The sequence below is a fragment of the Saimiri boliviensis genome, chromosome 8 (assembly GCF_048565385.1).
Source record: "Saimiri boliviensis isolate mSaiBol1 chromosome 8, mSaiBol1.pri, whole genome shotgun sequence".
Classification (NCBI taxonomy): domain Eukaryota; kingdom Metazoa; phylum Chordata; class Mammalia; order Primates; family Cebidae; genus Saimiri; species Saimiri boliviensis.
In genome coordinates, this window is record NC_133456.1 from 48,627,170 (window position 1) to 48,649,005 (window position 21,836).

Consider the following 21,836-nt stretch of genomic DNA (forward strand, 5'->3'; position numbering starts at 1 on the left):
AAACAAAACAAAACAGATTTTACCTTTCCAGTCAAGAGAAGGTAATATCAAACACAGAAATATGTAATATACATAGGTATGCTGAGTATGCTGACAAAGGCAGATGTGTTTTTCTCTTTAGAAACTGGACTTTTTGTAATCCCAGCACTTTGGGATTAAAAGAAAGAAAGAAACTGGACTTGTAAAACTTTGAAATTGCTGGAGTTTTGTATTTAACTACAATACAAAATCTACAACGCAGAAGGAATATGAATAATAATCTTTTAAAATACTAATTTATTTATTTATTTTTTGAGACGAAGTTTTGCTCTTATTGCCCAGGCTGGAGCGCAAATGCGCGATCTCAGTTCACCGCAACCTCTGCCTCCCGGGTTTAAGCGATTCTCCTGCCTCAGCCTCCCCAGTAGCTGGGATTACAGGTAAACACCACTATGCCTGGCTAACTTTTTTGTGTTTTTAGTAGAGACAGGGTTTCTCCATGTTGATTAGGCTAATTTCGAACTTCCGACCTCAGGTGATCTGCCCGACTCAGCCTCCCAAAGTGCTGGGACTACAGACCTGAGCCACTGTACCTGGCCAATACTAATTCCTTTTCATGATCTCAAATGAACAAAAATACTCAAAAGGCTGCTATGTATAGATGTTCTCTAGCAGGAGTTGGCCAACTATGGCCTGAGAGCCATGTCTGACCTGCTTCCTGCTGTTGTACAGTCCACAGCTAATTATCATTTGTGCATTTTTAATGGCTAGAAAAAAATTACTATTTTGTGACGCACGAAATTATATGAAATTCATATTTCAGTGTCCATGAGAAAAATTTTATTGGAATACAGCCATACTTATTCATTTATCTACTGTCTATGGATGCTTTTACACTGTAGCAGAGTAGTCATGACCAGAGACCATTCTCATCACTTGGCACTGCTGCCATTACAAATCATAGCATGCATATTGCCACACCCTGAAATTTTATCATTTTTATTACCAGTGTATACTCTCATGTGAAAAAAAAAATAGGTGCACACACTGTAGTCCCAGCTACTCAGAGGGGAAGGTGGCAGGATCAATTGAGGCTAGGGGTTCAAGGTTGCAGGGAGCTATGATCACACCACTGCACTCCAGCATGGGTAACCCTAGACCCTGTCTCTAAAAAAAAAAAAAAAATGAGAGAGAGAAATGGACTTAAAATATCCCATCTCTCTCTCTCTCCTTTTTTATTTTTTTTATTTAGCTAAGTCTCATGTTGTCACCAGGCCAGAGTGCAATGGCACGATCTCGGCTCACCGCAACCTCCATCTCCCGGGTTCAGGCAATTCTCCTGCCTCAGCCTCCCGAGTAGCTGGCACTACAGGCGCGTGCCACCATGCCCAGCTAATTTTATATTTTTAGTAGAGAGGGGGTTTCCCCATGTTGGCCAGGATGGTCACTGTCTCCTGAACTCATGATCCACCTGCCTCAGCCTCCCAAAATGCTGGGATTACAGGCATGGGCCACCATGCTTGGCAAAATATCCCATCTCTAAGGTACAGTGAAGCATGCATTATTTTATCAAATTTGGTGATAAAGCATTGTGCTTATTATGCAAATGAAACTATATATGTGCTTGGGCTGGGCGCGGTGACTGAAGCCCGTAATCCCAGCACTTCGGGAGGCCGAGGTGGGTGGATCACGAGGTCAAGAGATCGAGACCATCCTGGTCAACATGGTGAAACTCCATCTCTACTAAAAATACAAAAATTAGCTGGGCGTGGTGGCGCGTGCCTGTAATCCCAGCTACTCAGGAGGCTGAGGCAGGAGAATTGCCCGAACCCAGGAGGCGGAGGTTGCGGTGAGCCGAGATCGCGCCATTGCACTCCAGCCTGGGTAACAAGAGCGAAACTCCGTCTCAAAAAAAAAAAAAAAGAAAAAGAAAAAAAAAAGAACTATATATGTGCTAAAAGAATGCTATATGTTAATGTTATTAGAATAAGCAGTTATCCTTTGGGAGGCCGAGGCAGGTGGATCACAAGGTCAGGAGTTCAAGACCAGCCTGGCCAAGATGGTGAAACCCATCTTTATTAAAAAACCAAAAAAATTAGCCGGGCCTGGTGGCAGGCACCTGTAATCCCAGCTACTCTGGAGACTGATGCAGACAATTGCTTGAACCTGGAAGGTGGAGGTTGCAGTAAGCCAAGAGTGCCCTCTGCACTCCAGCTGAGAAAGTGTTGCACTCCTGAGCAACAGAACAAGACTCTCTCAAAAAACAAACGATAAGCATATAGTAATTTAAATTTTTTAAAATTTAACTTAAAAAATATTTTTTAATTAAAAAATAACATTTTCTTTAATTTAAAAAAGAAAAACATTTTGCTTAAAACCATTAGCCTTTAGGTGAGTACAGCTGCTTAAAGCATTAAGGATACAGGAAACAACATGGAGAGTAAATTTAAAAATAAATTTAAGTTAGCCACATGAGATGGCCTATGCCTGTAGTCCCAGCTACTCAGGGAGCTGAGTCAGCCCAGGTGTTCAAATCCAGGCTAGGAGATCGCATCTCTAAAAAAAAAAAAAAAAAAAAAAAAAAAATTCAATTAGAAAAAAAAGCAAAGCAAGTGATTCTAAATGGTTTTCCTTAGTTTGTACTGAATTGACAATTGTTACTGATGTTGATAATTTGTTCCTTTTTACTCAAGGAATCAATGGTTGAACGGACTGAATAATTAGCTCCATAAATAGCTGCATGAAACAGGTAAGAATATTTTTAAAGAAGGTGAAAAAACACTAATTAAGTACACCTGAAATAGAATCTATTTGATATATCACAACTGATGACATAAAAAAAGAAAGACTTGACAGATTTACAATGCTTATGAAAATGTAAGATGTTTAAATCCTATGGTTAGAACATCATTGGATTATTAAACAACATAGTTTGTGGAAAACATTTGAACTTACCACGTACAGCTATTATTGAATCTGCAGTATCAGTGATAAAATTCATTCATCCTCATGGAGTTAACTGTTGTTAGTCCATGAATTTTTGGTCAAAATAGCAGAATATCCTGCCTGGCCCTGCCATATAGCATTTGATGAGTTAGCAATATAACATTTTATTGTGATTTTTTTTTTAAAGCCAAGATTGAAATTTTTCTAAATGAAAAGAACTTCTCTTAACCACTGATAACTTTACAAATCACAAGACCTATAAATTTAGAAAGACTTTATGTCTTACAAAGGCTTACAGCCTGCAAGGTGGCCATCCCATAGGCTGAGAAGCATAGCCTCCAGAGAGACTGGTGACAGGCACTTCAAAGGAGGAGTGGTTGGGGTACCAGCTTTATGCTGAACAGTTTGGGTAAACATACATATTCAACAGGTTACTGGAGAAACTATGACTATTCAGAAAGGTGATCCTGACACATAGGTATTGAACAAACATGCATGTAACATATGATCGATGTTCACTTCGGAGTGGAGATTTAACACTGGAATGTATTAAAATTAGCTCCCATATGTCAAAAGGTCTTTTTAAGACATGAAGGCATGCAAGAGTACAGCCTCTGCAAGCTTGCAACAATCAGTCCATGCTGGTGTTCTTATCAGGAGAAAGTTGCTAAAATCAGTCTCTTTTTTTTTTTTGAGACGGAGTTTCGCTCTTGTTACCCAGGCTGGAGTGCGATGGCGCGATCTCGGCTCACCGCAACCTCCGCCTCCCGGGTTCAGGCAATTCTCCTGCCTCAGCCTCCTGAGTAGCTGGGATTACAGGCACGCACCACCATGCCCAGCTAATTTTTTTGTATTTTTAGTAGAGACGGGGTTTCACCATGTTGACCAGGATGGTCTCGACCCGCCTCGGCCTCCCAAAGTGCTGGGATTACAGGCTTGAGCCACTGCGCCCGGCTAAAATCAGTCTCTTATCCAATCAAAGCTGGTGGAATGGGCATCAGTTACTCATGTCTGATGGTGAGCTGCAAATTTTTTTTTTCTTTTTTCTTTTCTTCTTTTTTTTTTTTTTTAGAGACGGGTTTCACCATGTTGGCCAGACTGGCCTCGAACTCCTGAGCTCAAGCAATCCACCCACCTCGGCCTCCCAAAGTGCTGAGATTACAGGCATGAGCCACTGCGCCCAGCCTACAATTGTTTTAATATTGCTTATCTCTAGGCCAGTGATGGTTTAGCTGTTACAGAAAACGAAAAACCTTGTGGCAGTTTGAGAACACAGTTTATTCTTTCCTTTTTTTTTTAAATTAAAATAATTACTTTTTATTAGCCAGCTGGGAGCCAAAATAATTTTATCATGACGTAAGAATTACTCTGAATTACTCATGGGTGCTATACTCAGGTCCTACAACATACCGTATTCTTTTTTTAATTGCATTTTAAGTTTTGGGGTACATGTGAAGAACATGCAAGATTGTTGCATAGGTACACACATGGCAGTGTGGTTTGCTGCCTTCCTCCCCATCACCTATATCTGGCATTTCTCCCCATGCTATCCCTCTCCAACTCCCACCCCCTGCTGTCCCTCCCCCATTTCCCCCCCGACAGACCCCAGTGTGTGGTGCTCCCCTCCCTGTGTCCGTGTGTTCTCATTGTTCAACACCCACCTATGAGTGAGAACATGCGGTGTTTGATTTTCCGTTCTTGTGTCAGTTTGCTGAGAATGATGGTTTCCAGGTTCATCCATGTCCCTACAAAGGACACGACCTCATTGTTTTTGATGGCTGCATAGTATTCCATGGTGTATATGTGCCACATTTTCCCTGTCCAATCTATCATCGATGGGCATTTGAGTTGGTTCCTGGTCTTTTCTATTGTAAACAGTGCTGCAATGAACATTCATGTGCACGTGTCCTTATAGTAGAATGACTTATAATCCTTTGGATATATACCCAGTAATGGGATTGCTGGGTCAAATGGAATTTCTATTTCTAGGTCCTTGAGAAATCGCCACACTGTCTTCCACAATGGTTCAACTAATTTACACTCCCACCAACAGTGTAAAAGTGTTCCTATTTCTCCACATCCTCTCCAGCATCTGTTGTCTCCAGATTTTTTAATGATCGCCATTCCAACTGGCGTGAGATGGTATCTCAATGTAGTTTTGATTTGCATTTCTCTAATGACCAGTGATGATGAGCATTTTTTCATATGTTTGTTGGCCTCATGTATGTCTTCTTTTGTAAAGCGTCTGTTCATATCCTTCACCCACTTTTAAGCCAAAATAGACAAATGGGACCTAATCAAACCCCACAGCTTCTGCACCGCAAAAGAAACAGTTTATTCTTTTAGTGTTGCGGTGTATGACTTAACCCTTACCTGATATGGCCTTAGGCCTTGTGTATCATTTGATATCTTATTGCCACAAAAAGTCTGTCAGTGGTATGATCTCTTCTTTAACATCACTGCTGGTCAGTTGTATCTAAACTCCAAAAGGGAGGGAATGCAATGAATCACGTCTGACCTCCTGTACTATTATGGTCAGAAACTCCTTTTTTTTTTTTTTTTTTTTTGAGACGGAGTTTCGCTCTTGTTACCCAGGCTGGAGTGCAATGGTGCGATCTCGGCTCACCGCAACCTCCGCCTCCTGGGTTCAGGCAATTCTCCTGCCTCAGCCTCCTGAGTAGCTGGGATTACAGGCACGCGCCACCATGCCCAGCTAATTTTTTGTATTTTTAGTAGAGATGGGGTTTCACCATGTTGACCAGGATGGTCTCGATCTCTTGACCTCGTGATCCGCCCGCCTCGACCTCCCAAAGTGCTGGGATTACAGGTTTGAGCCACCACACCCGGCCAGAAACTCCATTTTAAAAGTTTTTCTGGACCCCCTTGGCCATGAGGGGTACGTTTATGCAGTTGGCAGCAGGCTCAGGATTTTATTTTTAGTTTACACTACTGACTAAATGACTTTTAAATTCATTTTTGCTAGTTTGCTGATTTAGATCATTTGATGATGCTTCTTTTTTTTTTTTTTTTTTTTTGAGGGAGTTTCCCTCTTGTTACCCAGGCTGGAGTGCAATGGCGTGATCTCAGCTCACCACAAACTCCGCCTCCTGGGTTCAAGCAATTCTCCTGCCTCAGCCTCCTGAGTAGCTGGGATTACAGGCACGCGCCACCATGCCCAGCTAATTTTTGTATTTTTAGTAGAGACAGGGTTTCACCATGTTGACCAGGATGGTCTCGATCTCTTGACCTTGTGATCCACCCGCCTTGGCCTCCCAAAGTGCTGAGATTACAGGCTTGAGCCACTGCGCCCGGCCTGATGATGCTTCTTAATAAAGTCGACATAAATTAAAAAGCATAACAGTACTGACCTGCAAAACTTATTGTGATGAAGTCATTTTGACAACTAACATTATTTGAGTCACAAGTTAAAACAAAAAGCAAGCTCTCCATCCTCGCAAAAGTTTGCAGCGGTTGTATTTTTCAAGCTCAAACTATAACTTTAGTAGTGTTTTACTGATCTCTGCAAACACAAAGGAAATTTTCATATTTCAAAATCCATTTATTAACTGTGCAATTGAGGAGCTTCCACCTAACTATCAGTTAGAAATGATTCATCTGACATGCTAAAAGGCAGATATCGCCGGGCGCGGTGGCTCAAGCCTGTAATCCCAGCACTTTGGGAGGCTGAGGCGGGTGGATCACGAGGTCAAGAGATCGAGACCATCCTGGTCAACATGGTGAAACCCCGTCTCTACTAAAAATACAAAAAATTAGCTGGGCATGGTGGTGCATGCCTGTAATCCCAGCTACTCAGGAGGCTGAGACAGGAGAATTGCCTGAGCCCAGGAGGCGGAGGTTTCGGTGAGCCGAGATCTCGCCATTGCACTACAGCCTGGGTAACAAGAGCGAAACTCTGTCTAAAAAAAAAAAAAAAAAAAAAAGGCAGATATCAAGAGAATAATGTGTTTCCATAATTGTTTTCCAAGAGGATAATATGCTTAATTTAAATCATATGCCCTTGGAGTGACATCATACTGGGTAATGCCTATATGAAAAGATATTTTTCAAATATAAAATTTGTAAAATTTCATTTCAGATCATGATAGACAGATGAACATTTGCAATAGATTTTGATAGGGATTAAGAACTTTGAAACCTAATTAAGAAAAATGTTATTCTCTACCTCCTCCCCCCCCAAAAAATTTCATTCTTCTGATTAGTATACCAGATTTTCAAAAACTTGTACTCAATGTTATTACATTTTGAATTTCATCAGTGAAAATGCTGTGGAAATTGGTTTTCCCTGTTTCTCTACAAGTATCTATATAATATCTTCAGTTTTGCCCCTTAGCCCATAGAGCCTAAAATATTTACCATCTGGCCCTTTACAGAAAAAGTTTACTAATTCTTGTTCTATATAAAGTAAAATCTAAGTAGGAAGTTAGACAGTGGAAGAGTAGAAAGACTTTCAGCTTGGGCACAGGAGAAAGAACCAATGAGGTATGTAAAAAATAAGCAATCATTCCATACCAAATCACATTTTAAAACCATATTTTGGCCAGGCACAGTGGCTCACATCTATAGTTCCAACACTGGGAGACTGAGGTGGGAGGATCACTTGAAGCCAGGAGTTTGAAACCAGCCTGAGCAACAAAGCAAAGCCCTCATGTCCACAAAAAATATAAAAATAATTAGCCAGGCACCTGCCTGCAGTCCCAGTTACTTGAGAGGCTGAGATGGGAGGATCGCTTGAGCCCAAGAATTTGAGGCTGCAGTGATCTGTGATTGTGCCCCTGCGCAACTGGGCGACAGAGGGAGATGCTGTCTCAAAACAACAACAAAAACAAACAAATAAAAAACATGTTTTCTTGCATTTGCCTTTTTGAGCCAATCAGTAATACCAGTTTCTCCCAGAAGATATCTCCCTTTATTTTCCCTAAAAGGAAAAATTTCAAACATACACAAAAATTCAAAGAATTGTTTAATAAACATTCATTTACTTACACTTTGATTTTTTCTTTTGGAAGGGTGATGTGGAGATAGGGTCTGGCTCTGTCACCCAGCCTTGTGTGCAGTGGCACAATTAAGGCTCACTGCAATCTCCACCTCCTGGGCTCAAGTGATCCTCCCAAATCAGGCTCCTGAGTAGCCAGGACTACAGGGAACACACCACCACACTGGGCTCATTTTTGTATCCATCTATCTATCCATCAGTCTATCATTTTTTGGTTTTGTTTTTCACACAGGGTCTGGCTCTGTGGCCCAGGTTGGAGTGCAGTGGCATGACCTGGGCTCACTGCAACCTCCTCTTAAGGATGGCTTAAACCATCCTCCCTCCTCAGCCTCCCAAGTATCTGGGACTATAGGTATGTACCATCACACTCAGCTAGTTTTTGTATTTTTTTTTTTTTTTTTTTTTTTTTTTTTTTTTTTTTTTTTTTTTTGTAGACGGAGTTTCGCTCTTGTTACCCAGGCTGGAGTGCAATGGCGCGATCTCGGCTCACCGCAACCTCCGCCTCCTGGGTTCAGGCAATTCTCCTGCCTCAGCCTCCTGAGTAGCTGGGATTACAGGCACGCGCCACCATGCCCAGCTAGTTTTTTGTATTTGTAGTAGAGACGGGGTTTCACCATGTTGACCAGGATGGTCTCGATCTCTCGACCTCGTGATCCACCCGTCTCGGCCTCCCAAAGTGCTGGGATTACAGGCTTGAGCCACCGCGCCCGGCCGTTTTTGTATTTTTTAGTAGAGATAAGATTTCATCATGTTTCCCAGGGTGGTCTCAAACTCCTGGGCTCAAGCCATCCACTCACCTCACCCTCCCAAAGTGCTGGGATTAGCAGTATGAGCCACCATGCTGGGTCCACTATGTTTTTTAGTGGGCAAGTACATCTCTCCCTAAATACTTCAGCATGTATTTCATTAACTAGTGTTAAATATTTATTTAGTGTCCTTTCTGCTGAAGTAAAATTTACATACACTGAAATTTTCAAATCTTAAATGAGCATCCCCTGAGTTTGACAAACTGTGTTATTAAACCAAAAGTCATCAAGATATAGAAAACTGAGCAGATGCAGTGGCTCATGCCAGTAATCCCAGCACTTTGGGAGGCCAAGGTGGGTGTGTCACCTGAAGTGAGGAATTCAAGACCAGCCTGGCCAACATGATGAAACCTTGTCTCTACTAAAAACACAAAAATTAACCTGGTGTGGTGGTGGATGCCTGTAATCCCAGCTATTGGGAGGCTGAGGCAGGAGAATCGCTTGAACCCAGGAGGCAGAGGTTGCAGTGTGTCAAGACTATGCCATTGTACTCCAGCCTGGACAAAAAGAGTGAAACTCTGTCTCCAAAAAGAAAAAAGAAAAGAGATAAAGAAAATTATGATTCACAAGGAAAGTTCTTTTCTAGCCCTTTCCAGTCAGTCCTTCCCTTCCCAGAGGCCACTGGTGTTCTGATTTTTTTCCCCTCACCATAGGTTATTTTGCATGACATAGAACTTGATATATATGGAATCATATGGTATGTACTTTTAATATAAGTCTTTCAATTGCCATAATGTCTGAGACTCATCAATGTTGTGTAAATCAACTGTTCATTCTACTTTGTTAAGTAGTAGTACATTGTTAAGTAGTAGCACATTGATAAATATTATAGTTTGCTTATATATTCGCCTACTGATGGGCATCTAAGCTGTTCCCTGTATTTGTCTATTATGAATAAAGCTGCTATAAGTATTTCTGTATACAGGGATTTTTCCCATAAAGTTTTTTTTTTTGAGAGAGTCTCATTCTGCCACCAGTCACCAGGCTGGAGTGCAGTGGCGCGATCTCGGCTCACTACAACCTCCGCCTCCTGGGTTCAAGCAATTCTCCTGCCTCAGCCTAGCTGGGACTACAGGAGCACGCCACCACACCCAGCTAATTTTTGCATTTTTAGTAGAGATGGGGTTCCACCATGTTGGCCAGGATGGTCTCGATCTCTTGACCTTGTGATCCGCCCGCCTCAGCCTCCCAAAGTGTTGGGATTACAGGTATGAGCCACCACACTCGGCCTCCATAATGTATTTTTTTAATTACAAAATAATACAAGTGGTGCTTACTCTATTTTTCAGCACTGAATTGTGGGACACAAGTCTATCAATCCCAAGGCACATAGTAATTGTTGGAAACTTTTTATTATGGAAAAGTAATTTAAAAGTATCTAATAATATAAAGACTATTTTGATGAACCCTGGTCCTAATATCCAGCTTCAACCTTTACCCACTTCTGGCCATCATCTTTCTTTCCTTTTTTTTTTTTTCTTTGAAACAGAGTTTCACTCTTGTTGCCCAAGCTGGAGTGCAATGGTGTGATCTTAGCTAACTGCAACCTCTGCCTCCCAGTTCAAGCAATTTTCTTTTCTTTTCTTTTCTTTTTTTTTTTTTTTGAGACGGAGTTTCGCTCTTGTTACCCAGGCTGGAGTGCAATGGCGCGATCTCGGCTCACCACAATCTCTGCCTCCTGGGTTCAGGCAATTCTCCTGCCTCAGCCTCCTGAGTAGCTGGGATTACAGGCACGAGCCACCATGCCCAGCTAATTTTTTGTATTTTTAGTAGAGACGGGGTTTCACCATGTTGACCAGGATGGTCTCAATCTCTCGACCTCGTGATCCACCCGCCTCGGCCTCCCAAAGTGCTGGGATTACAGGCTTGAGCCACCGCGCCAGGCCTCAATTCAAGCAATTTTCCTGCCTCAGCCTCCCAAGTAGCTGGGATTACAGTTGCCCGACACCGCGGCTGGCTAATTTTTTTGTATTTTTAGTAGAGATGAAGTTTCACCATGTTGGCCAAGCTGATCTTGAACTCCTGACCTCAGGTGATCCACCCACCTCAGCCTTCCAAGCTGGGACTACAGGTGTAAGCCACCAAACCTGGCCTCCCTTTCAAGGCACTTTCTGAAGTCAAACCTGAGTCAGGATTGCAACCCTGCAGAGAACTCTGATGGTAAAGTCTAACACTATAGAATCCTTCCCACACCTGAGAAGGAAGTATTTTTTAGAAGGAAACACCAGAATCGCACTTAAGTCACTGCAAAGGCATTCATGCTTATACATTTCTGAAATTGTCTTACTTGAACTTTAAGTGGCTTTTAGTGCTATCGAAATGTTTCCATAACCTTCTGTGAGGTTACTGTTATGGATCTCTATCTTTGCCCCATCTGCTCAGCCTCCTTCAATTGATTATTTTCCTTCATTCATCTAGCCTTTAAATATTAGTATTTCCTGATTCTTTTTTTTTTTTTTTTTTTTTTTTTGAGATGGAGTCTTGCTCTGTCACCCAGTCTGGAGTGCAGTCATGCGATCTAACCTCACTGCAACCTCTGACTCCCTGGTTTAAGTGATTCTCCTGCCACAGTCTCCTGAGTAGCTGGGATTATAGGTGCCTGCCACCATGCCTGGCTATCCTGATTCTTTTTTTGATGACTCACTCTAGTCATGATTTCTATGGTGGTAGACACAGAAACACACTATCCAGATCTGCCTTCAAGCAAGGCCTTGCTGACTCACAGTGGGCAGCACTGGCACCAGCATCCTCCAGCCATCAGTAGGGCCTGGCTCAGCTGCTGAGTACCCCCTCACTTGAGGTCATGACGTCTCTGGGGCAGCACACTTGTGGTGACTGAGCAAGGCAGAAGTATAAAGACGCTTCACCATTTCGTCCAACACAGAATACTCCAACAGGCAATAACTGTTCCATAGCTCCTGACAGGGTTGACTGAGGTTTGTTTATTGATTGATTGCAGTGGCATGATCATAGCTCACTTTAGCCTCAAACCTCTGTGCTCAAGCAATCCTCCTGCCTTGGGATTACAGGCATAAGCCACAGCACCTGGCCTGACTGAGGTTTTGGTAGGGCCTATAAAGTATGCCACTTCTTCCTCTGCCTAACACTGTTTTCTCCCGCTTCTTTTACAAGACTTAATCTATAACAAATATCTTGAACCCCAAACTCGGTCTCAGTAACTCTCTGGTTTCCAGAGAAGCCAGCTTGTGACAGTAGGTGATATTACCCAACATATTCTGTCACCGTAAGTTCATTACTACTAAAATATATCCTTGGCTGGGCATGGTGGCTCATACCTGTAATCCCAGCTTTTTGGAAGGCTGAGGTGGGCTGCTCTCTTGACTCCAGTTCAAGACCTGCCTGGGCAACATGGTCAAACCCCATCTCCACTAAAAGTACAAAAATTAGCTGGCCATGATGTGCAATACCTGTAGTTCCAGCTACTCACAGGGCTGAGGTGGGAGATCACTTGAGCCCATGAGACAGAGGCTGCAGTGAACCCTGATCTACCACTGCACTTCAGCCTGAGAGACAAAGTGAGACCCTATCTCAAAAAAATCAATAAAATCAAATAAATTTGATTATAAACACTTTTCTGAGCATGTTTAACTTCTCACTTTTACAGTTTTACTTTAATATACCTATCAGTATCTAGAACCCAGCCTTTTCAAAATTAACTCTTTCAGGCCGGATGCAGTGGCTCATACCTGTAATCCCAGCAATTTGGGAGACCGAGGCAGGCAGATCATCTGAGGTCAGGAGTTTGAGACAAGCCTGACCAACATGGAGAAACCCTGAAAAATACAAAATTAGCTGGGCGTGGTGGTGCATGCCTGTAATCCCAGCTACTTGGGAGGCTGACACAGGAGAATAGCTTGAACCCAGGAGGCAGAAGTTGCAGTGAGCCAAGATGGCACCATTGCACTCCAGCCTTAGCAACAAGAATGAAACTCCATCTCAAAAACAAAACAAAACAAAACACCCTGTAAAATTAACTCCTTCCCTGACAAACCTACTCTCTTTCTCTTATCTGTCTCTCTTGATAAATGACACCACCATTTGCCAAGCCCCCATTGTTGATTTTTCCTTACCTCCTATATTACCTATTTCTATGTTAACAAATTACTCCCCAAAATATAGTTTAAAACAACAAACATTTATGATCTAACAGTTGAAATGGGTTAGGAATTGAAGAGTGGTTTAGATGAGTGGAAACTGGAAGAGCGAGGAACACATTCTGCCTTAGATCCTTGATGCAGAGAGCACACAGACACCTTAATTTCAGCCGTGATACTGATTTTGAACTTACAGCCTCCAGAACTATGAGAAAATAAGTATCTGTGGTGTTACCAAATCCATAGTAATTTGTTACAGCAACCATAGGAAACTAATAGAGCAGGGAAATATGTACAAATGGGTGAAGAAACTGTGAAGGGAGGCACACACTGTTCTCAGGAGGTACAGAGGCTGAAAAGGGCACCAAGTTTGGTTTAGTATTGCTCCACAAATGAATAAAAAGAGAACAGAGTGTAGCTGAAGCTTTTGCCTATAATAAAAGAGAAGGCATGGATAAAGTTAGCAATAATTTATAGATGGTGTCACAAGTTGTACTTTATGACACTGTATAATACAAATTCATTTAGGGGTCTCTCTCTGCGTAATTTCTCCCTCTTCTAAGAGCATTTTGAGCAGTTTGTTTGTTATGGGAGTGTTACAAGGAACCCTGACATACCAGCTCAAGAATGCCCTTGAGTAAAATACAGCCAAAATCCCTAAGACCCAGTTTCCTGCATTTCTTCCGCAGAACCAGTCAGGCCAAACGTGATTTCAAAGAACAATGAAACAGAATCTTTCTAAAATATTGGGAAGGGACTATGAATTCTGAGGTTCTGCAGAGCAAAAAGGACTGCATTCCTGCAGGTGGATCCTGGTGCCACCAGCTACCTAAACACAGCTGTACCTTGGATCTTGCAGAAGCCAGGACTATTTCAGAAAGACTTTTTTAAATGACCAAACGTTTGTTCAATCAGCCATGATTTAGAACAGAGATGGATGAATGTCAGAATTATGAAATTCATCAAGCCATTGAAGTCTGAGAAAACAACTCTTCCAAGTGTTGAAAGTATTCTCGACAACTGGTCAGTGTTGGTTAGGCTGTCACATTTCTAATCTTTGCTCTGCTTTTTGATTCTGTAAAGTCTCCTCTTTTTTTTTTTTTTTGAGACGGAGTCTCGTTCTGTCTCCCAGCCTGGAGTGCAACGGTGTGATCTCTGCTTACTGCAACCTCCGCACCCTGGCTTCAAGCGAATCTCCTGCGTCAGCCTCCGGAGTAGCTAGGATTACAGGCACGCGTCACCACGCCCGACTAATTTTTGAATTTTTAGTAGAGACCGGGGTTTCGCCATGTTGGCCAGGCTGGTCTCGAACTCCTGACCTCAAGTGATCTGCCCACTTCGACCTCCCAAAGTGCTGGAATTATAGGTGTGAGCCGCCACAACCCGCCATCTCATTCTTTTTTTTTTTTTTTTTTTGAAACAGTGTTTTGCTCTTGTTGCCCAGGCTGGAGCGCGGTGGCACGATCTCGACTCACTGCAACCTCCCCTCCAGGTTCAAACGATACTCCTGCCTCATCCTCTCGAGTTGCTGGGATTACAGGCCCGCGCCACCACGCCCAGCTAATTTTTATATTTTTAGTAGAGACAGGGTTTCACCATGTTGGCCAGGATGGTCTCGAACTCCTGACCTCAAGTGATCCGCCCGCCTCGGCCTCCTAAAGTGCTGGGATTACAGGAGTGAGGCGCAGGGCACGGACGCCTAACTCATTCTTAAGACTAGTCCCAACATAATTGTACAGTTTTCCTAACATCAGTCAGCCACCTTATGAGACATTCCAAATCTCTTCAACCAGCCATCTTACAAAACCTTTTTAGAGTTGCATACACAGAAAGCAGAAATCAATTACTACGTTTGTTTCCTAGTCATATACTCCAGCCTCCCACAGAACTCAAGAATTGCCTCTGGCCACTCCTTGCCATACGATGAAATTTGTAGCATCATAGAAGGGCTCAAGAGATTGAGCCCTCGACCTCCCAGCGGGGCTCCACCGACCCCCTCTGCTTCACTAGGCAGCAGCTCCGAACTGTAGTTCTTGGGCGGGTACGCAACAGAAATTTTGGAAACTGAATGAGCTCATGTTTGCAAAGCCTTTGGCAGAATTCCTGGCACAGAGAAAGCGCTCAACGGATGTGAAGCACCACCGTGCACTGTTGGATTCGCACAGCCTGGGAGACGGGTCGGCTGTCATCACTTTCTTACAAATGGCTAAACTATTAACTGGTTTGGTTGAGGAAATGAGCAAACAGGGAAGGCAAAACGTCGAGTTGTTTTACCTGCGGGGCATTCGTCCTTGGGTCTCTTTACGAAAAGACTGAGGACACCTTTCTCTTCGGTTCACATTCCCTGGCTCTAGAACACTTGGCAGTAGGCGAGAGAGAAGGACTCAAACCAACCGACTGCCTTTTCGACAGGCCCTCTGGGCTCGAGCCCTCCGGCACCTCCGGAGGAATTCCACCTGCGGAAGTCGGTTCGCAGGGAAACCCAGACCTGCCGCCGCGCGGCGAGGACGTCATCAAGAAGCGGCGGGAATTGCGGGAGACTTCCGGCCCCCACCCGCGCCACGACTTGATAAGGTCTCTTCCCATGATCCTCTCCGTCTCTTCGCCATCTTTTCTCTTCCCGTGCGGCCGCCGCCATGAAGTAAGCAGGACCGGTGGTTCCCAATCCGCTTACATCCTCGGGCACAACGCCTCTCCAACGTCCGGGACATGGCTGCAGACACCCTCCTTGATGGACTTTCACTTTTTGTTGCAGGGTCGAGCTGTGCAGTTTCAGCGGGTACAAGATCTACCCCGGACACGGGAGGCGTTACGCCAGGACCGACGGGAAGGTAAAAAGCCGCGTCGGCTTAACCTAACTTCTTGTAGTCTCCGGAGGAAAGGCTGGTCTGATTCGGTTCCAGCAGGTTCATTCCCCGCGTCACCCTTGGTCTCCGGAAGGCTTCGTGGCCGCTCCGTGGACTGGTCGTTGGGACCAGAAGCCTCTGAGTGAACCAGCGCTATTTACTGTGAGCCGGTCGGACGGCAGGAGGGGTTTATGTGACTGATGCAGGTTTATGGAACTTGATGCACATAAACCCCTCCTGATGTCCCACCGGCTCACCGTAAATTATTGCCGAGGTACCGAGATAACTGGCAGTTTCCTCTCGGAATCCATCCGAGGACCGGCAAGAGCAGAATGCTTCCCCGAAGGACGCACCACCCTGCCCTTCGCTTTGAGCTTAGATTTCCTGCTCTTAAGAAAAAAACTAAACGCAAGGACCTTCATGATGCCAGACAGTTACCTGCCTTTTGGTCTTTGTAGGCCTCGGTTTTGTAAAATGAGAAGCCAGAACTAGAATATTGATCTTCTAAGGATTTCAAGCTCACTCAGCTTGTGCTGTGTATAGTTGGCTAGGTAATTCCTTTGAATTTGTCACTTTAGGTTTTCCAGTTTCTTAATGCAAAATGCGAGTCGGCGTTCCTTTCCAAGAGGAATCCTCGGCAGATAAACTGGACTGTCCTCTACAGAAGAAAGCACAAAAAGGGACAGTCGGTAAGTGGAATAGCCTTGATGTTGTGCGGCTCTTTAAGTTGTTTAAGCTCCCTGAACGTTGGTTTTCTACTCTGTAAAATTAAATCAGACCGTGTGCGAAAGTGCTCCTAAACTGTAAAGCATCAGCGAAATAGAAACTGTCTCTATACATCTTAGGCTAACAGCAATACCGAGATGAAACTTTAAAGTCAGATAAATGACGTTAAGTACATTTGGGTTATAGGGCACGGTGGAAAGGCTCGAGTTTTCCAGTGGGAGGAAATTGAGTTGTTGCCATAATTTGATTTCGTTACAATATTTATAGAATTCATCCTAACGTAGCCATCAGTTGACTGAACCAGTCCACCGTACTGGTTCGTTCTCAAGATAATGGTTTTTCTGGTCCTTGTTAAGTGTCCTTTTAGCTGAGAAAAAGTTTGAGTATGAGTAAAAGTTTGAGCGCCATGGTAGGGCTAGTGTTCAGGAGGCTTGGGAAGACTTAGCACCTTTTTGATGAAGGACTTTTCTAGGTTTTGTGAGAAATAAATGCCATCAGACATAAAATGTGTCGAAAGTTAAGAAGGAGGAGGAACTTAAAAGTGGATATGATGCACCTATTAGGGTGACTGTTCAGAAAAAGCATTACAGGTGTTGGTGAGGATGGGGAAAAATTGGAACCTGTGTGCATTGCTAAATACCATGCAGCAGCTGTGAAAAAACATTTGGTGCATTCTCAAAAGGGTAAACATAAAAATTATCCCAGCAATTCCACTTGTAAGTTATCCCCAAAACAGTTGAAGGCGGGGATTCATAACTTAACACTTGGATATCACAAATCCAGGCTCGGTGGCAGCAGCTGGGCTCTAGCTCCCCCGGAGGCCAAAGTGGGAGGATTGCTTGAGGCCAGCCTAGGCAACATAGGAGGCCTTAAAAAAAAAGTTATTTAGACGGATAGTAGTGATAGCTACACAGCACTGTGAATGAACATAAGGCCGCTGTGTATGTTTTTTCTTTTTTCTTTCTTTTTTTTTTTTTTTTGGAGACAGTTTCTCTGTTGCCCAGGCTGGAGAGCCAGTGGCAAGATGACAGCTCACTACAGCCTCAGCCCTCTGGGCTCAAATGGTCCTCCCACCTCAGCCTACCCAGTGGTCCACAGGCACATGCCACCATGGCCCAGCTGATTTTTTTTGAGACGGAGTCTCCCACTGGCACCCAGGCTGTAGTGTAGTGGTGCCTTCTCAGCTCACTGCAGTCGCCACCTCCTGGGTTCAAGCAATTCTTCTGCCTCAGCCTGCCAAGTAGCTGGGACTACAGGCATGTGCCACCACATTCAGTTATTTTTTTTGTATTTTTAGTAGAGACAGGGTTTCTCTATGTTGGTCAGGATAGTCTCCATCTCCTGACCTTTGATCCACCTGCCTTGGCCTCCCAAAGTGCTGGAATTACCAGCATGATCGCCCGGCCCCAGCTGATTTTTAATAATATATGTTTTGTAGACACTGGGAAGTCTTCGCAGTGTTGCCCAGGTTCATCTCAAATTTTTGGGCTCAAGCAATCCTCCTGCCTTGGCCAACCAAAGTACTGAAATTACAGGGATGAGCCAATCCGTCCCCGCTAAATTATAATTTAAAAAGTTAAAATGGGCCTGGTGCAATGCCTCACGCCTGTAATTCCAGCATTTGGGAGGCCCTGGCAAGAGGATCCCTTGAGCTTGAGGCCAGGAGTCTGAAACTAACCTAGGCAACATAGTAGCGAAGACTCCAGTTTCTGTTTTAAAAAAAATAGAAGATGGGCTGGGTGTGGTGGCTCACACCTGTGATTTCAGCACTTGGGCAGGCCAAGGCAGGTGGATTGCCTGAGCTCAGGAATTAGAGACCAGCCTGGGCAACATGGTGAAAACTGGTTTGTACTAAAAATAGGAAAATTTGCTAGGCATGATAACAGGTGCCTTTGATCCCAGCTACTCAGGAGGCCGAGGAAGAATTGCTTGAACCAGGGAGGCAGAGGTTGCAATGAGCCCAGATGATGCCGTTGCACTCCAGCCTGGGCAGTGGAGCAAAACTCAGTCTCAAAAAATACAAAAAAAAAAAGATTAAGATTGTCAGCTTTATGTTTTTACCACAATAAGAAAAATGTTTAAGTAGGCCGGGCGCGGTGGCTCACGCCTGTAATCCCAGCACTTTGGGAGGCTGAGGCAGGCAGATCACAAGGTCAAGAGATCGAGACCATTCTGGCCAACATGGTGAAACCCCATCTCTACTAAAAACCACAAAAATTAGCTGGGCATGGTGGTGTGTGCCTGTAGTCCCAGCTACTTGGGAGGCTGAGGCAAGAGAATTGCTTGAACCCAGTAGGTAGAGATTGCAGTGAGTCAAGATTGCACCACTGCACTCCAGCCTGGTTGCCTGGCGACAGAACAAGACTGTCTCAAAAAAAAAAAAAAGAAAAATGTTTAAGTGTGGGTTTAAGATAAAAATATTAAACAAGTAAATACTGCCATTTACTGTAGAAACAGTAAGATTTAATCTTTATAAAAAGTTTAAAATTAGAATGTCTGTAAAACACCACTGTGCCTTATTTTTGTTAAAAGTTTTTAAGGTAATTTTGCATTTCTGTGCCTTAATAAACAACTTTTCAAATATACTTTGTTCTTGGACCAAGGTGCACTGCAAGATCTTTGTCTCATAAACACTGTAGTATAGGTTTCCAATATAGAATCTGCAGAAAATGTTAGGATAGATTCCACTCTGCCTTGATTCTTAAATATACCCTACCTAACATTTGGTGGCTCTCGTCATAAGTCATTGTCTACCTTGAGTATTTCTCCTAGTGACTAGCTTTTGAGTTAAAATAGCTGAACTAAAGTTTCATAATTTTTTTCAATATGTAAATCATTAAAAGTATTAACAGTTTTCATTTATATTACTGCAGTCCACGCAATAACCATTTTTCCAAGAGGTTTTTTTTTTTTTTTTTTTTTTTGTCTATTCAGTTAAAAAAAATGGCTAGGATTCGGAATAAAGGGCCTCCATTAGTGGAAAACATGTTTTATTTCATTTCAAATAACTGATTTTTTTGTTGAATATGAACCTTAGAATTAATTTTTCCTCCTCCTAAATTCTCAAAGGAAGGTTTCTAAATGTGTCCCCCAACTTTATTTTGCAGGAAGAAATTCAAAAGAAAAGAACGCGCCGAGCAGTCAAATTCCAGAGGGCCATTACTGGTGCATCTCTTGCTGATATAATGGCCAAGAGGAATCAGAAACCTGAAGTTAGAAAGGCTCAACGAGAACAAGCTATCAGGTGAGGAATGCCTTTTTCTGCTCTGTCACCTAGGCTGGAGTGCAGTGGTGCGATCTCCACTCACTGCAACCTCTGCCTCCTGGGTTGATGATATTCTCCTGCCTTGGCCTCCCAATTAGCTGGGATTGCAGTCCAGTGCCACCACGCCCAGCTTATTTTTTGTATTTTTAGTAGAGATGGGGTTTCAACATGTTGGCCAGGCTGGCCTCAAACTCCTGACCTCGTGATCCACCTGCATCAGCATCCCACAGTGCTGGATTACAGGCATGAACCACCATGCTTGGCTGGAACACTTTCATTATGAGCATTTCACCTGTTGGGATGGATTTTAGGTTTGGGTCTTAACTAATTAATGTTGCCATATAGTCTTATGTTAAGCTGATTTGGTGGTTAATGAAAATTACTGACAAACTCCTCGGATTTAGCCTACAAATAAATAGAGGTGGGGAAGGAAGGGATATATGATCATTGTACTTGTCTAGTACTGTCTAACTCCTAGTTTATAATAAGTTGTACCACTAAGGAGTAAAGTGCTTTTGCCTTAAGTTGTTTTTACCTCACAGGGCTGCCAAGGAAGCAAAAAAGGCTAAGCAAGCATCTAAAAAGACTGCAATGGCTGCTGCTAAGGTAATTATGGGGTTTCTTGACTTTCTTAAATAATTCAACAGGAAAATTTCTTTTTTCTTTTTTTTTCTTTTTTTTTTTTTTTTTTTTGAGATGGAGTCTCTCTGTTGGCCAGGGTGGAGTGCAGTGGCACGTGATTGGCTGCCTGCCACCTCCACCTCCTGGGTTCAAGCAATATTCCAGCCTTAGCTGGGAGTATAAGCATGGGCCATCATATCCAGCTAATTTTTTTTTTTTTTTTTTTTTTTTTTTTTAGTAGAGAGGGGTTTCACCATGTTGGACAGGTTGTTTTAAACTCCTGGCCTCAGGTGATTCTCCCCTCCTCAGCCTCCCAAAGTGCTGGGATTGCAAGTGTGAGCCACTGCGCTCGGCTAGAAAATTTATTTTCAGTCTACATTGTGATAAATGAAAGTTTGACAGTTTTAAGGAATTGAGTGCAAGGCTCAATTGGAAATGATGTCTAGAACCGATTACCTGGTTTCCAGAGAGGTGGTCCGCTCCATAGCCAAAAGCATCTGTTACTGTTAGGAATTGGGAACATTAAGGGTGGCTTTTGGTTTTGTGTTTTGGTTTTTGTTTCCTTTGACACAGGTTCTCACTCTGTACTCCGAGCTGGAGTGCAGGGCTTGTTGCAGCCTCAACCTCCTGGGCTCAGGTGATCCTCCTGCCTCAGCCCCCTAAGTAGCTGGGACTAAGGCGAGTGCTGCCACACCCAGCTATATGTACTTTACAGAGATAGTTTCGCCATGTTGCCCAGGCTGGCCTGAGACTCCTGAGCTCAAGCGATCTACCTGCCTTGGTGCCCCAAAGCGTTGGGATGAGCCCCTGTGCTCTGCCTAGTTTTGAAAGTTACTGTGGTGATCTACACTGATAACATTGAGAAAAGCTGAGTCAACACTGTGCTGTTACTGAGAACTTTTCAGTGAGTTTCTGTTAGGATGCACTTCAGGATCGTTCGCTGCACTTGGTTGTGTCGCCTTTCTTCCAATCTCATGGTGTCTTAGTCTTTGTCTTTCATTGTAAAGATGGGCTTTAAATATTTAAGGGGATTCACATTAAAAGATTGGGACTAGAAGTACAGTTAAATTATTAAGATAGGCCAGGCGTGGTGGCTCACGCCTGTAATCCCAGCACTTTGGGAGGCCGAGGTGGGTGGATCACTTGAGGTCAGGAGTTTGAGACCAGCCTGGCCAACATGGTGAAACCCCATCTTAAATAAATAAATAAGAAAGTGATCTAAGATATATAAATCTGTATGTGAAAGATGGGTAATAGGGTGACAAAAGTTTTACAGAATAATGTCACATTATTTTTTTACAGGCACCTACAAAGGCAGCACCTAAGCAAAAGATTGTGAAGCCTGTGAAAGTTTCAGCTCCCCGAGTTGGTGGAAAACGCTAAGCTCGCATATTAGATTTTTAAATAAAGATTGGATTATAACTCTAGATTGTGCTGGATATTTTTATTGTCGTAACAGGCATGTTGGACTTTACATGGTCATAGGTAAACTAGTAAAGTTAAAAATGTAAGATGTGG

At 43.3% G+C, this 21,836-nt stretch overlaps 2 protein-coding genes across 2 annotated transcripts in view; one reads left to right on the top strand and one right to left on the bottom strand.

Annotated features, from left to right (window-relative positions):
• CEP97 (centrosomal protein 97) overlaps window positions 1-15,353 on the bottom strand; it is a 68,753-nt gene extending 53,400 nt beyond the window's left edge. Inside the window, exon 1 of the mRNA XM_074404443.1 lies at window positions 15,135-15,353. The gene's annotated coding sequence lies outside the window, so the exon portion shown is untranslated. The remainder of the gene's footprint in view (window positions 1-15,134) is intronic.
• A 37-nt stretch (window positions 15,354-15,390) lies between these two features.
• On the top strand, window positions 15,391-21,745 carry RPL24 (ribosomal protein L24). The gene is made up of 6 exons (XM_039477131.2): window positions 15,391-15,501; window positions 15,616-15,691; window positions 16,285-16,395; window positions 19,540-19,676; window positions 20,240-20,303; window positions 21,621-21,745. Exons 1-6 carry the CDS (start codon window positions 15,497-15,499, stop codon window positions 21,699-21,701), a joined length of 474 nt encoding a protein of 157 aa, XP_039333065.1. The 5' UTR covers window positions 15,391-15,496; the 3' UTR covers window positions 21,702-21,745.
• The last annotated feature ends 91 nt before the right edge of the window (window positions 21,746-21,836 follow it).

What these genes read in the sequence shown, in the direction of transcription:
- RPL24 (XM_039477131.2), top strand. An exon ending in ACGCCAGGACCGACGGGAAG is followed by an intron (nt 15,692 to 16,284) that starts GTAAAAAGCCGC and finishes TTGTCACTTTAG; the next exon opens with GTTTTCCAGTTTCTTAATGC. An exon ending in AGCACAAAAAGGGACAGTCG is followed by an intron (nt 16,396 to 19,539) that starts GTAAGTGGAATA and finishes TTTATTTTGCAG; the next exon opens with GAAGAAATTCAAAAGAAAAG.